The sequence below is a fragment of the Nothobranchius furzeri genome, chromosome 2, assembly GCF_043380555.1.
Source record: "Nothobranchius furzeri strain GRZ-AD chromosome 2, NfurGRZ-RIMD1, whole genome shotgun sequence".
Classification (NCBI taxonomy): domain Eukaryota; kingdom Metazoa; phylum Chordata; class Actinopteri; order Cyprinodontiformes; family Nothobranchiidae; genus Nothobranchius; species Nothobranchius furzeri.
The window spans coordinates 14,316,491-14,329,321 of record NC_091742.1 but is presented as its reverse complement, the minus strand read 5'-3'; the positions used below and the strand labels follow the sequence as shown (position 1 = coordinate 14,329,321).

The window sequence follows — 12,831 nt, the reverse complement described above, 5'->3', positions numbered from 1 at the left end:
TGCATGTTTTTAATCTGATTTAAGCCTCACGTTTGTCATCTTGGGAGCTTTTTATGGCTGAAGAACCATTCTAGTTGTTGTGGCTGACGCTTTTAAAGTGCTGTGCAGCTCTGCTCTAAAACAGAAGCATGTGTTGTTTTAGAGGCTGGAAGCATCAAAGTAAAGCACGTGTTTGACACTTGGCTTTACGTTTTAAGGACGGCTTGCCTTGTTTTGTTTTTTATGGCTTGTAGATCCTGACCTGTGCTGATGTTGTTCTGACACAAAGCATTAATAAACTTTTAACACACTTTTTAACCAATTCTAAGAAACGGGTATTTTTAGGGTCAGGCAGAAAGAAGCGTGAGCACCTCACAGCTGCTTGTGTTGAAGATTGTAATTTTCTCTGTTAAAATCTTGTTTATTTAATTCAGTTATTTATGTCAGACATTGTCAGTGACCTTATTGTGGAGAAATATGGTATTGGTGCCTCCGTAGCCTCAGTTTAGCAGAAGCATAAAGAAAATTCTGGCTGGATGTGACCCTGATGTGTTAATAAATAATAACCATCACAGCTAATGTTGTAAAAGTTTCTAAAATAACCTCACATAGCTGCAACATTTAGTCGACCTGAGCCGCTTAAAGATGGCAGCAATTGTGCTCTGACTAGCCGTTAGCATATCAGTCCTGCAGAACATAAACAGATTATTTATAATATTTACTAAAAACACTTTAAGATGATCAAAAATAATGCAAAGATACAAGGACTGCTTGTTAATTTAACTCTTTGGTCACCTGGTTAGTAAATAACAACATTTACCTGTAATACAGGCCACAACAAGAGAAACGTTTTAGGCCAGATTCCCGTTTGTGTTGGGCTTTAGTGACCGTTTATTTAGCTTTAGGAGCCAGAATATAAAGCAGCTGCTAATGAAACCAAACATCTGCAGCAGAATCTGTTCAGTCACTTTAGTCGAGACTGAATTTATAACGTGTCCTTCGGTCTGAGAATTTGATGCCAATTTATCCGGCTTAACATGTTCACCTGGTTCAGATTTCCTGCAACAGCTGAAGGTGGAGGAACTCATCAGGAAGCCAAACGTTGTCTTGACGACACTTGAAGACGCTGCAGCAGAAACGCCGTTAACTGTTTGTGTTTGTCACAGATCGGCTCTGGCCTCGGCTCATCAGGGTCAGCCTTTACCCAAAACCCTTAGCGTGATGGAGAGCACGCCACAGGTCCGAGGCATGCACACAATCATCAGGTTAGAACGAACACACACACACACACACACACACACACACACACACACACACACACACAAATAAACATTTCTTTTTTTATATAGGAGACTCAAATTAAGCAATTTTATGCATGTGTGTGTGTGTGTGTGTGCGCGTTTGTGTGCGTGCATGTGTGTGCTTGCGTGTGTGTGTGCGTGCGTGTGGGTGAATGCGTGTGTGTACGTGCGTGTGCGTGCGTATGTGCATGTGTGTGGACGTGTGTGCGCGTGTGTGTGTGTGTGTGTGTGTAGGAACAAGGAGACAAACCGAGACGAGTTCATCTTCTACTCCAAGAGATTAATGAGGCTGCTGATCGAACATGCCCTCTCCTTCTTGCCTCTCAAGGTGAGCTGTTTGGATGTGAAGACCAACAAACTTCCAGAAGCAGGAATCTTGCTCAGATCCAGAGGAAACGCTCAGTTTTCCTCCGTTTCTACAGAAAGATGCTGCTGGGTTTTGTGTTGAAGCCTCTCTGAGCTGCTAGTGGCTCATTTGGAGAGGGGTCGGTTTTCAGTGTTTGTCTCGTGTTCCTAAAGCTTCCTGGTGGATTTTCTCAAGAATCCGGATGGATTTGGTCACACTGATTCTTTGTGGAGGGCTGCGCGGTGCCGCAGTGGTTAGAACTGTTTCCTTGCAACAAGAAGGTCCTTGGTTCACTTCCCAGCCTGGGATCTTTCTTCATGGAGTTAGCATGTTCTCCCTGTGCATGCGTGGGTTCTCTCCGGGTGCTCCGGCTTCCTCCCACAGTCCAAAAACATGACTGTTAGGTTAATTGGTCTGTCTAAATTGTCCTTAGGTGTGAGTGTGTGTGTGATTGTTTGTCCTGTGTGTCTCTGTGTGGCCCTGCGATGGACTGGCTCTCTGTCCAGGGTGTACCCTGCCTGATTGCCCATTGACCGCTGGAGATAGCCCCCCCCCCCCCCCCCCCCCCCCCCCCCCCCCGGCGACCCTACATGGACAAAGCGGGTTCAGACAATGGATAGATGGATGGATGGATTCTTTGTGGATGTTAAATTACAGTGAAGATGGAGAACTCTCACAGCCCAGAGAGAGTCTGGATGTAAAGTTAACAGCTGATGAAACAGCTATCAGACTCTGCTTCAATGCAAACTTGAACCTTTTTGTCTCCTTTTCCTGGCTTTGTCTGGTCCAGCCCGTTTCCGTGGAAACGCCCCAGGGTTCCATCTATGAGGGAAAGAGGCTGAGCGGCAAAAGGGTGAGTTTGTTGTTAATAAATGTAAGTTTGTGGTTAATAGAATAGACTTTATTGATCCCTCAGTGGGAAACTTCACTTGTTACAGCAGCAGAAACACTTAAGAGAATAAGAACAATAATCACAAAGGTACATGTACACACACGCAGGCAGGAAGCTAGTATTGTAACCTTCAACCGCTAAAAACCACCAATAAAAATGAAGAACTTGGGTTCCAGCACTATGCAGCACCCTGTAAGGGACACACCATCAGCAAACAGAGGTGTCTGCCTTCTGCAGAGTGAAGGATTGTGGGTAACAGAGGTTTGGTAAAAGTTAAGTTTGCTTTTCAGACTGTCATAAAAGGTCAGATCTGGGTCACTGGATTTTTAAATACATGTAAATTAAATACATTTGAACTAAATGTAAAAGATGACATGGCTGAATTTTATTTTGAAAGGGTTACAGCAATAATTATTTCATGATAAATTAATTAAATATTGTAATTATATGATAAATTTGAATTAAATGCATAATTTACAACAGAATAAAATAAAACCAGTCAACATAGACACCAGTGTCAATAATTCAATTATAAAGTAATTATGTTTTATAAATGAAATGTTTTTAGCCATGATCATTTTAATGTTAATTATTTAGCATATTACATTTATTTAATATTTGGATTAACACCTTTATTTTATTTATTACATTGTGTGATTTTTGGCTCCCATGTCAGAAATATTCCCGAGACTGCCCCCATGTGGTAGCATCTGGTTATCACACCTTGTTAGTGCAACAGAGACATGGATTCAACTGTAAAGGCCTCTTTTTCTGTTTATTTAAGATCACTGGCGTTTCCATCCTAAGAGCCGGAGAGACGATGGAGCCGGCTCTGATGGCCGTGTGCAAAGACATCCGATTAGGAAAGATCCTCATTCAGACCAACCATGACACCGGAGAACCAGAGGTAGGTGTGTGTCGCATGAAGTCAGAATGCCCGAGCGTCTTTAACTCCGACCTCCTCCTCCAGCTCCACTACCTCCGTCTGCCTAAAGACCTGAGCGAGGACTACGTGATCCTGATGGACAGCACCGTCTCAACAGGAGCTGCTGCCCTCATGGCTGTCAGGGTTCTGCTGGTGGGTCATCATTTGGGTTTGCCGCCTCATCGAACAGGTCATCAGTCATGCAGGCGGCTCACCATCTATAACAAACAGAAGCTGAGAAGCTTGGAAAGTCTTAGCCAATCAGAGAGCTGGGTTTGCCCACCCTGTGGGCAGTAGACAGCTGCTGCTGTCTGAAATGACAAACCAGTCAGATCAGGCTGAAACAAACAGTAGCTGTGCAAAAACAAGAAGTCCTGTCTAATCAATATTTAAATGTGATGGTTTCGAGGGTTTGATGGACACCCGGGAAAATATCCACGTGTTTACGTTGTTTTTTGGCAGCGTTATAACGATTTAAAGGGTTTGTTGGCCTTCGCTTGCTGAAAGACGACAAAAATCCCTCCGTTTTGATTTTATAATTAGTGTGAATAATTCAGACGTGGGAGTACGAATGTTTGTGGCTGGTTATTTTTTTGTGAAGACTGCTTTTTCTCAAGCACTCTGGTGCAATGTTGCCCCCAAGGGGTGGCCCAGCAAAAGCCAGTGTTAATAAATCATATTAATGTTCACTCAAAGCATAACTTGATCTTATTTATTCAAGACATAATTGTAAAACAACATAAAAATGATACAATGAGTAAAGAAATAATCAGAATAAAAAAAACTTGTTTCTGCTTCTCACTATTTTAAGTTTTTATATTCATAGCTTTTTCTGAACACAGCAACAGGCGACTTGAACTAAAAATATACATTTTAAAATGACATTTTAATTAACTGAAATGTTTGTGTTTGTAAAATGTAAATTAAAAGTTTTGGATACGTACTTTTTTTTTATTAATAAAAACGAATAAAGGAGCAGTGCTATACATCGACACAAGCTAAACTCTCCCAGAGTTACCACAAGGACCACTTTGGTGTGCCATCCCAAAAATATTCTTTGGCCCCGTCTGGCCACCCCTATTAAATTTTTCAGGAGGCGCCCCTGCTCTGGTGACCTGGAGTGGAGAGGTGAAGAAAATCCCCCAAATCCCATTATTTCTATGCTGATGATTGACAAGTGTACCTTCCTATGGCTCAAGGTTCAGCTACCTCAATCCAGCCCTTATTAGACTGCAGTACAGATGTGAAATCTTGGATGGCTTTAAATTACTTAAGCATCAGTGAGAATAAGACTGAGGTTACTGTATTTTTGCCAAATGGCAGGAATAGAATCATGCATTTTTGTGGCGACTCTGCAATTGTGTGATTGTTTCATGTTGTGTTCGGCCCTTTGGTCTCCCTGTCGTGTGTGAAAGTGTGTTATAAGTAAGTGACTGGACTTGTATTATCAAAAATATTATGAAAACTTAAAAGATATCTAAAAAAAATTTGACCAGGTCGAATTGAAATATAATTCAATAGAAATCCAGTCTATTGATTAAATGTTAAAAATGCTTGCCATACAGCTTTGTTTACAGTGGAAATGAACGTTTGATGTTACCTATATGGTAAATGGCCTGTATTTGATATAGCGTCTTCTAGAGTCTTGGAACCCCCCAAGGTGCTTTACAACACAATCAGTCATTCACACATTCACACACTGGTGGAGATGAACTACGATGTAGCCACAGCTGCCCTGGGGCGCACTGACAGAGGCGAGGCTGCCGAGCACTGGCGCCACCGGTCCCTCCGACCACCACCAGCAGGTGACGTGGGTTAAGTGTCTTGCCCAAGAACACAACGACAGACTGAGCGGGGCTCAAACCTGCAACCTTCCGATTACGGGGCCAGCACTTAACTCCTGTGCCACCGTCGCCTTAGGTACCGTAGTATAGGTACCGTTGGAAACGATATGCATCACCTTTTTAATTTACGGAAGTTTATCATTTATCTAACAGACATTTTGTATAAAAATTATTCCAAATCAATCTTTGATGGTTTTAGTGCTGACAGGCCTTTTGTGTCTTATGTTTAATAAGCATAAAAGGAACTAGTTTCTACAGTTTCGTTAAGCCTCCAGAATAAAGCCTTGTGTTTATCAAAGCAATAAACATCTGTTTGTGCAAATATTGCAAAACTTGGCCAGAACTGGAGGAAACCTACTAAACCTGTCTGTTTTCATCCTAGCTGTCCTCAGCTTCTCCTGCTAGGTGCTAAAAGTTCCTCAAAACTTAAGATATGAAAAAGCTGCTGGAAGCTTGTTATGGCTAGATTGTACTTTTGATTTTGACTCTGATCACAGCTGCTATTTTACTGGAGAAAATCTTAATTTCTTGTCCTTTTTTAAAAAAAAATTTATTAAGGAATTTAGATTTTTTGTTTCCCTCCTGATTCTCTGAAGGACCACGATGTAGCGGAGGATAAGATCTTCCTGTTGTCCCTGCTGATGGCGGAGATGGGCGTCCACTCTGTGGCGTATGCCTTCCCGAGGGTCCGCATCATCACCACCGCCGTGGACAAGGAGGTCAACGAGCAGTTTCACATCATCCCAGGAATTGGTAATAATTCCAACTCTGTAGATATTTATCAGAAATGTTAGTTGTTCTTCTCAGCAGGTGCAGGCGCTCTAAACACAGTAGACGTTGCTTGCTCTAACCTTCTTAAGCTGTCGGTCACAAACCGCTCTTCTAAGGAAGCGTTTGGGGAAACTGGGTGAAAACTTAGATGAGAGATGGATCGAATTCGGAAAATGTAAAATTCTGTTCTTGATCTTTTTCAGGTAATTTTGGAGATCGTTACTTTGGCACGGACGCTCCGTCGGACTGGTGCGAAAGTGATGAAGGGATGGACCTCTGAGGAACGGACAGAACATGGAGAATGTCCCAAGAGCACCAAGCTGAGAGGTGGTTCTGGAGACACGTCCCCAAAGGTCCGGTTCTTCCTCTAACCTCTAAGGGACCAGAGTTCTGGCTGTGTGTCCAGGATGTTTGTCAGCTTTGGAAACCTTTCACACATCCTGACCACAACTCCCCTCCCAAAAATCCACTTAAACAACATTTAATCCCTAATCCGCAATCCTAAACTATGTAATCCAGAAGATAATTATGGCGTCAGATTAAAGCATGGTCCGTTGGGATTAGTTTTACTTTTTTAAATGATAAACGGCATCATCTCAGTGATCAGATCAAATTTGTTTTGCACAATAAAGTTGCGTTAAAAATGCAACAGCCAATTACTGATCAGAGTCTGATGAGGTGGCAACGAGGCGTGGCGTCGTTTCCTGGCTTTGAGCTTTTCTACCAACAGCTGTTTATACTTCCTGATGTTTAAAATCATCTCGGGCTGCTTCCACCAAAAGGGACGACAACAAATACTTGAAGAGGACGACAAACTTTGAAAAGGTCAAAGGTTTAAAATGAGGTTTTATTGTTTAGGTTTTCCTCCCCCTGAGTTATTTTAGGGGTTTAAGTAAGGATTCCTGCAGTATTCCTAGTCCGCTGAGTGCAGAACTTGTTGGTGGGATTAAAACCTCCAGGCAACATTTCTGTAATGAACCCGCAGCACCGCGAGCTCAGATCGAGTTTGCAAACCTGCATCCGCTGCTTGTTTAGTCGTGTTTTATGTTATTTATTTATTATGTTTACATAGAATCACTTTGAACACGTCTCACATTTATTAAAAACCATAAAAAGGAATTTTGTTTGTACGGTTTCCAAAGCGTCTGCGGCCAGCAGCGTTCCAACGAGCCGTGGCGTTCTGCTGTGATGTCAGCAAACCTCCACGGTAACCAGTTTCCATCCAGCTGTTGCCAGGCTGGTCCACCTCTGGGTTCAGTAAAAGCACCGTGGATGTGCTCCTTAGAAGTCAAACGCAGAGATCCTCTCCTGTCGTTTCTGTGGAAGCTTGTTACCCCACCGAGGGCGGGTTTGGTGTTTCGGTTCTTTGGTGAACCGTGCCGTTTTTCTGGTTTCACGGACGTTTGATGTTATGGATGTAAGTGCCACTGCTCTTCTACAGAATAAATACTTGAAACACTTCTTATTTTGTGTGTAAAAGTTTCTGAACCTTTGAATGATAAAACAAGGAAAAGGGCAATGAAATGGTGTATTTGTTGTATTTTTCTTTATTCATGTAGGGCAATAAGAAATATGTAGTAAGATGTAAAGTGATAATATTATAAATTAATGTCTAATAACATGTAAACATAGAAGCATGATTTTAGTTGAGTTCACTTTAACGCAGACTAGAGTCCACTAGAGCAGTGGACCCCCATTCCTGTGCCGAAGTCGGGCCAGGGCCCCCAACTCTTATGCAGACAGAGTTATGCCTCTTACAGAAAGATGTGATTGTACTGTTGGGTGTGTAATCTGGATTTTATAAATGAATTAATGTATTTTTTAACTATAATCTTGGTAATCTCACAACTTCACAAGTGTGTGGACCTCCTGCAACCTTTTGGGGACCCCCTTAGGGGGTCACGAACCCCAGGTTGGGAACCACTGCAGTAGAGAACTTTTCTTCCATTAATCACGCTCTTCTCTGCATTTACTGTGGGACTGTGTCTGTTTTTAGTGTTTGATGCAGTGAAAGCAGTGTGTCAGAAGTTGTCAAACTGTATTTCCTTTTGCTGATTTAGATATTTAGCAGTAAGTCGTTTTTAGTTGCCAACTTTGTTAACTCTCACACAACGCCACGCATTTGACTGTCTTCACACGCTCTCACGCAACAGTCCCAAGTATCCATGTATAAGAGGCACCACAGAGGGAGCTGGTCAGTCATTCGAGTTTAGATACTTGAGTGAGCAACATGTCTGCTTTCAGGAGTCTGGTATCGGGCGCACCACGATGTTTGCCGTTACAGGATTCGTCGTTTGGGCTTTAGTTCCGAAGGCTGCTAGAAATGCTTTTGAGTACTTCTATGGAGAAAACCAGGATTCATCCAGTTTGGTCCAACCACAACGTGAGACCACGTCTGAAGTTGGATTGGAAATCGTTTACAGTTTTCTCAGGGACGATGACCCGTTGGTTTTAAAAGGTGAAGAAACGGATTGTAGTTCCCAGAGAACTGCTAGAGAATCATCTGGTCCATAAATACTCAAAAGGACTCACTGACTGAAAAAACCCTTTCTGAGAATCACTCAGGAGAAATAATGAGTTGACCCGGGGCTTCTACAGAAGATCTGAGCTACAAGAAAATGAAAATCGTTGTTGCAGAAGAAGCGTTTACACAGAACACAGCTGAACTCATGGTGGCTTCAGATGATTTGTTTGAGGAGAAATGTGAAGATAAGTCTGGGATTTCTGATCAAGGAGACAGTTTTCTCCAGATGTCCTTTGAAAGTGACCCCAAAAACATGAATGAGGAACTTTTAGAGGAAGTCAAACCTGAGTCATCAATCTCAGATGAAGAAAATGAATCTGTATTATCTGTTTTAGATGAAGAATTAGAACTGTTCACACCTGAAACGTTGATTTCAGATGAAAATTGGGACTTTTAGAAAACGAGGATTCATCCAGTTTGGTCCAACCACAACGTGAGACCACGTCTGAAGTTGGATTGGAAATCGTTTCCAGCTTTCTCAGGGACGATGACCCGTTGGTTTTAAAAGGTGAAGAAACGGATTGTAGTTCCCAGAGAACTGCTAGAGAATCATCTGGTCCATAAATACTCAAAGGACTCACTGACTGAAAAAACCCTTTCTGAGAATTACTCGGGAGAAATAATGAGTTCAGACTTCGACGTCTTTGACTTGAAGGACTGTAGCAAATTTCCCAGAGAAGGTATGGCAAACCGAGTGGATTCACCCGGGGCTTCTACGGAAGATCTGAGCTACAAGAGAATGAAAATCGCTGTTGTTGCAGAAGAAGCGTTTACACAGAACACAGCTGAACTCTTGGTGGCTTCAGATGATTTGTTTGAGGAGGAATGTGAAGATAAGTCTGGGATTTCTGATCAAGGAGACATTTTTCTCCAGATGTGCTTTGAGAATCCAGAGACGGACGCTAGGCTGGTTTCACATGACCCAGAAACACGATCAGAATCGTCTTCGCTTTCAGATGGGAGCAGTTATTCTGAATTTGTAGATTCTGGTAAAGTGAGTTTGACTTCCTCAGACAATCAGTTGTCCTTTGAAAGTGACGCCAAAAACACGAATAAGGAACTTTTAGAGGAAGTCAAACCTGAGTCATTGATTTCAGATGAAGAAAATGAATCTGTATTATCCGTTTTAGATGAAGAATTAGAACTTTTCACACCTGAAACATCGATTTCAGATGACAGATGGTTAGATCGATGCCGAAAACGCCTTCTGGGGTCATCATCTTTTGATGAAAGTGACCCTAATTATGTTCAAAGTTATTTGGAGATGTTAAATGAAGTGCAATATAAAATCTTGTCAGAATTAAGCCAACAGGAGGCACACGAGGATGAATCGCCTCCTAGCGTGTCCTCCAGTCTTGTTGATCCTCAGGGAATCTTAGAGAATGGAGCTGAAACGTCTTTAGCTTCAGCAACGGGAGGTGACTCCACGTTTTTCACTGACGAGGAGGACATGAATTTATCTGACCAAGAAGACGATCTCCAGTTGTCCTTAGATGGGAACGACACAAACTTTTTAGTCTCTCCAAAGGAAAGTTTAGGAGAACGGGAATTATAAGCATCGGTTTCACAAAAGGAGTTAGGAGAGGACTTTCAAACATCAGACTCTTCAGATGAAAGTGATGACAGTGTGTCTCTTAATTCTGAAGATGTCATAAACTGGTCTGAAATTGGATTTCTGGATTTGCCGTCCTTTCACCAAAGTGAGGAGAAATCATTGTGGGCTTCAAAAGACGAGAGCAAAGATGTCTCAGGTGTGTTGAGAACATCTGATCCATCTTCAAAGATGGTTTCTCCCTGTGGTAGACCGACAAAACGTGTTAAATGGGGAGATGAAGGTGGTCTTTCTCTCACTGCAGTGAAATATTTTTGGAAAAACAATGCAGTATCATTCCTCTCAGGGGAGAAGCAGGAACGTTATCCCAAAAATGTAAAATCAGAAGCGTTAGACGAAATATATTCAGATTCAAATGAAGAAACGAGTGACGATGAAACGTCTGTCTTCTCAGAAGACGAACTAGGTGGGGATGAAGATAAAAGGTCTCCAGCTTCAGAAGAAAGCGATGACTCGTTTGTCATGCCTGATGAAGCTGACATAAACTGGTCGGACCTAGAAGAGGAAGTCGTAGGTTTATATCGGTTAGATAAAAAGAAAAATAGATTGTTGTGGGCTCTAGCGAACAGATTTACTAAGCCAGAAGAAAGAGACGCAAAATCTTCTCTGAATCGTTTGGGTGAGGAGGATGCTCCTCCAAGCTTGTCGTCCAGGACCTGGGACCGCCCTCAGGACCCAGCCTGGCATCAGCAGGAGAACAAGGATGGATGCATGATTAGAGATCAAACATCAGCGACTGCAGAGGAGAACTCAGGAGGGAACAAAGCAAGAGCCACAACGTTGAATACTCTGCTTCCTGGCAGAGAGACTGGGTCAGGGTCCTCACATACACGTGGCAGTAAAACATCTGTCACATCTGGAAAAACCCTAAAAGGAATCAGGATGTTTAAGAAGAAAATCAAGTCTAAATTTCAGTAACTTCTGAAATAATTCAACACAAACCCCCAAAACAACAAAGCATTTATTCCTCATGCTTTCCGATTTAGGCCCACCTGATTACCACGACCTCAGTGCTCTACAGGACGAGGGGAAATTATTCAAGTAGACTTTAGTTATAAAGCTCTAAAACCAGCAGTCTGACCTAACCCTACCTAATGAACCACGACTTAAAGGGACGACTCTCATGCTGAGTTAAAAGGCAACAAGATGGTTTTCAGAAGAGATTTAAACTCAAACGATGAGTAAAACATCTAACCTGCAGTGGCCGCGATTCCCAAAGCTTAGCAGCTGGCACAGAACGTGCCCCGCCCCCTTAAGCTTGTTCTCAGACACTAACAGGATCGCTTCGGCTGAAGGTAAATGTACCTTTGAGTATCAGAATAGAACAAAGAGTTGGGGCGACGGTGGCAAAGGAGTTAAGTGCTCGCCCCGTAATCGGAAGGTTGCAGGTTCGAGCCCCGCTCAGTCTGTCGCTGTCGTTGTGTCCTTGGGCAAGACACTTAACCCACGTTGCCTGCTGGTGGTGGTCGGAGGGACCGGTGGCGCCAGTGCTCGGCAGCCTCGCCTCTGTCAGTGCGCCCCAGGGCAGCTGTGGCTACATTGTAGCTCATCCCCACCAGTGTGTGAATGTGTGTGTGAATGGGTGAATGACTGATTGTGTTGTAAAGCGCCTTGGGGGGTTCCATGACTCTAGAAGGCGCTATATCAAATACAGGCCATTTACCATTTTTACCATAGAAAAACTAGCTGCAAGTAGAACAATCAAATAAAAAACCAAACTTCAAAAATAAGAGTCGTCTTAAAACTCATTTCTTTTCGAATAGCGTTACAGAACATGTTCGAAGTTGGCTTGCTTTCATGTTATTATTATTTTTTGTTTTTAATAGCTGTTTTATTCCTTGTTAAGCCAATTTTATTCATCGTTTTATCCATTTTGCCTTATGCTCTATGTTTCATGTTCTATGTTTAACTTCTCTTTTTATGACTAAATGCCTTTTTACAATGTTTTACAATGTAGGCCCCCGAAATGGGTGGTGGAAGGCGCTGTATATAAATAAAGCTTTGATTGACTGAAAAAGCAATAAAATACAAAAAATATATAAAAACAATACGTAAAAACCAATAAAATATAAAAACCAAACGTAAAAAACGTATAAAATATAAAAACCAAACTTAAAAAGTAAGAGTCGACTTACAACTCATGTCTTTTTGAATAGCGTTACAGAACATATTTGAAGTCGGCTTGCTTTCATGTTATTTTTAGTTCTTGTTTTTATTTGCTGTTTTATTCCTTGTTAGGTCACTTTTATTCACCATTTTATCCCTTTGCCTTATGCTCTACGTTTTATGTTCTATGTTTCATGTTCTATGAAAACTTGACCGTTGATCCGCTACAACTAACGTGTAAAAACTAAAGCAAGAAATTACATGGCATTAAAATAATGTGAAAAAAACTGGAAATTTTGAAAAGGGACCTGTCACCTGCACAATGAGACATTTTTATGATGTTTAATGCTAATAACGTTGCCATGGTAAATTGAAACATCAGGACATACCACACTTCCCATGGTTGAGACGGTCATTTTGATGTAACATTTGTGTGTGTGTGTGTGTGGGGTGTGGGGGGTGCACGTTGCCTTTCAAGCTGAATAAATAAATCTTGGGGTGGTGTTGGGGTGCCTGTAGGCAGGTCCCTTG

The 12,831-nt window shown here is 42.1% G+C and overlaps 1 protein-coding gene across 2 annotated transcripts in view; it reads left to right on the top strand.

Moving 5' to 3' along the window:
- The window catches only part of si:ch211-243j20.2 (uridine-cytidine kinase-like 1), a 29,230-nt gene extending 22,685 nt beyond the window's left edge, over positions 1-6,545 (top strand). For both annotated transcript variants that reach the window (XM_015947756.3, XM_015947757.3), the window contains exons 9-15: positions 1,146-1,244; positions 1,515-1,608; positions 2,417-2,479; positions 3,303-3,425; positions 3,489-3,596; positions 5,884-6,040; positions 6,262-6,545. In XM_015947756.3, coding sequence (XP_015803242.3) covers positions 1,146-1,244; positions 1,515-1,608; positions 2,417-2,479; positions 3,303-3,425; positions 3,489-3,596; positions 5,884-6,040; positions 6,262-6,338 — 721 coding nt within the window. In that variant the 3' untranslated portion in view covers positions 6,339-6,545. The remainder of the gene's footprint in view (positions 1-1,145; positions 1,245-1,514; positions 1,609-2,416; positions 2,480-3,302; positions 3,426-3,488; positions 3,597-5,883; positions 6,041-6,261) is intronic.
- The last annotated feature ends 6,286 nt before the right edge of the window (positions 6,546-12,831 follow it).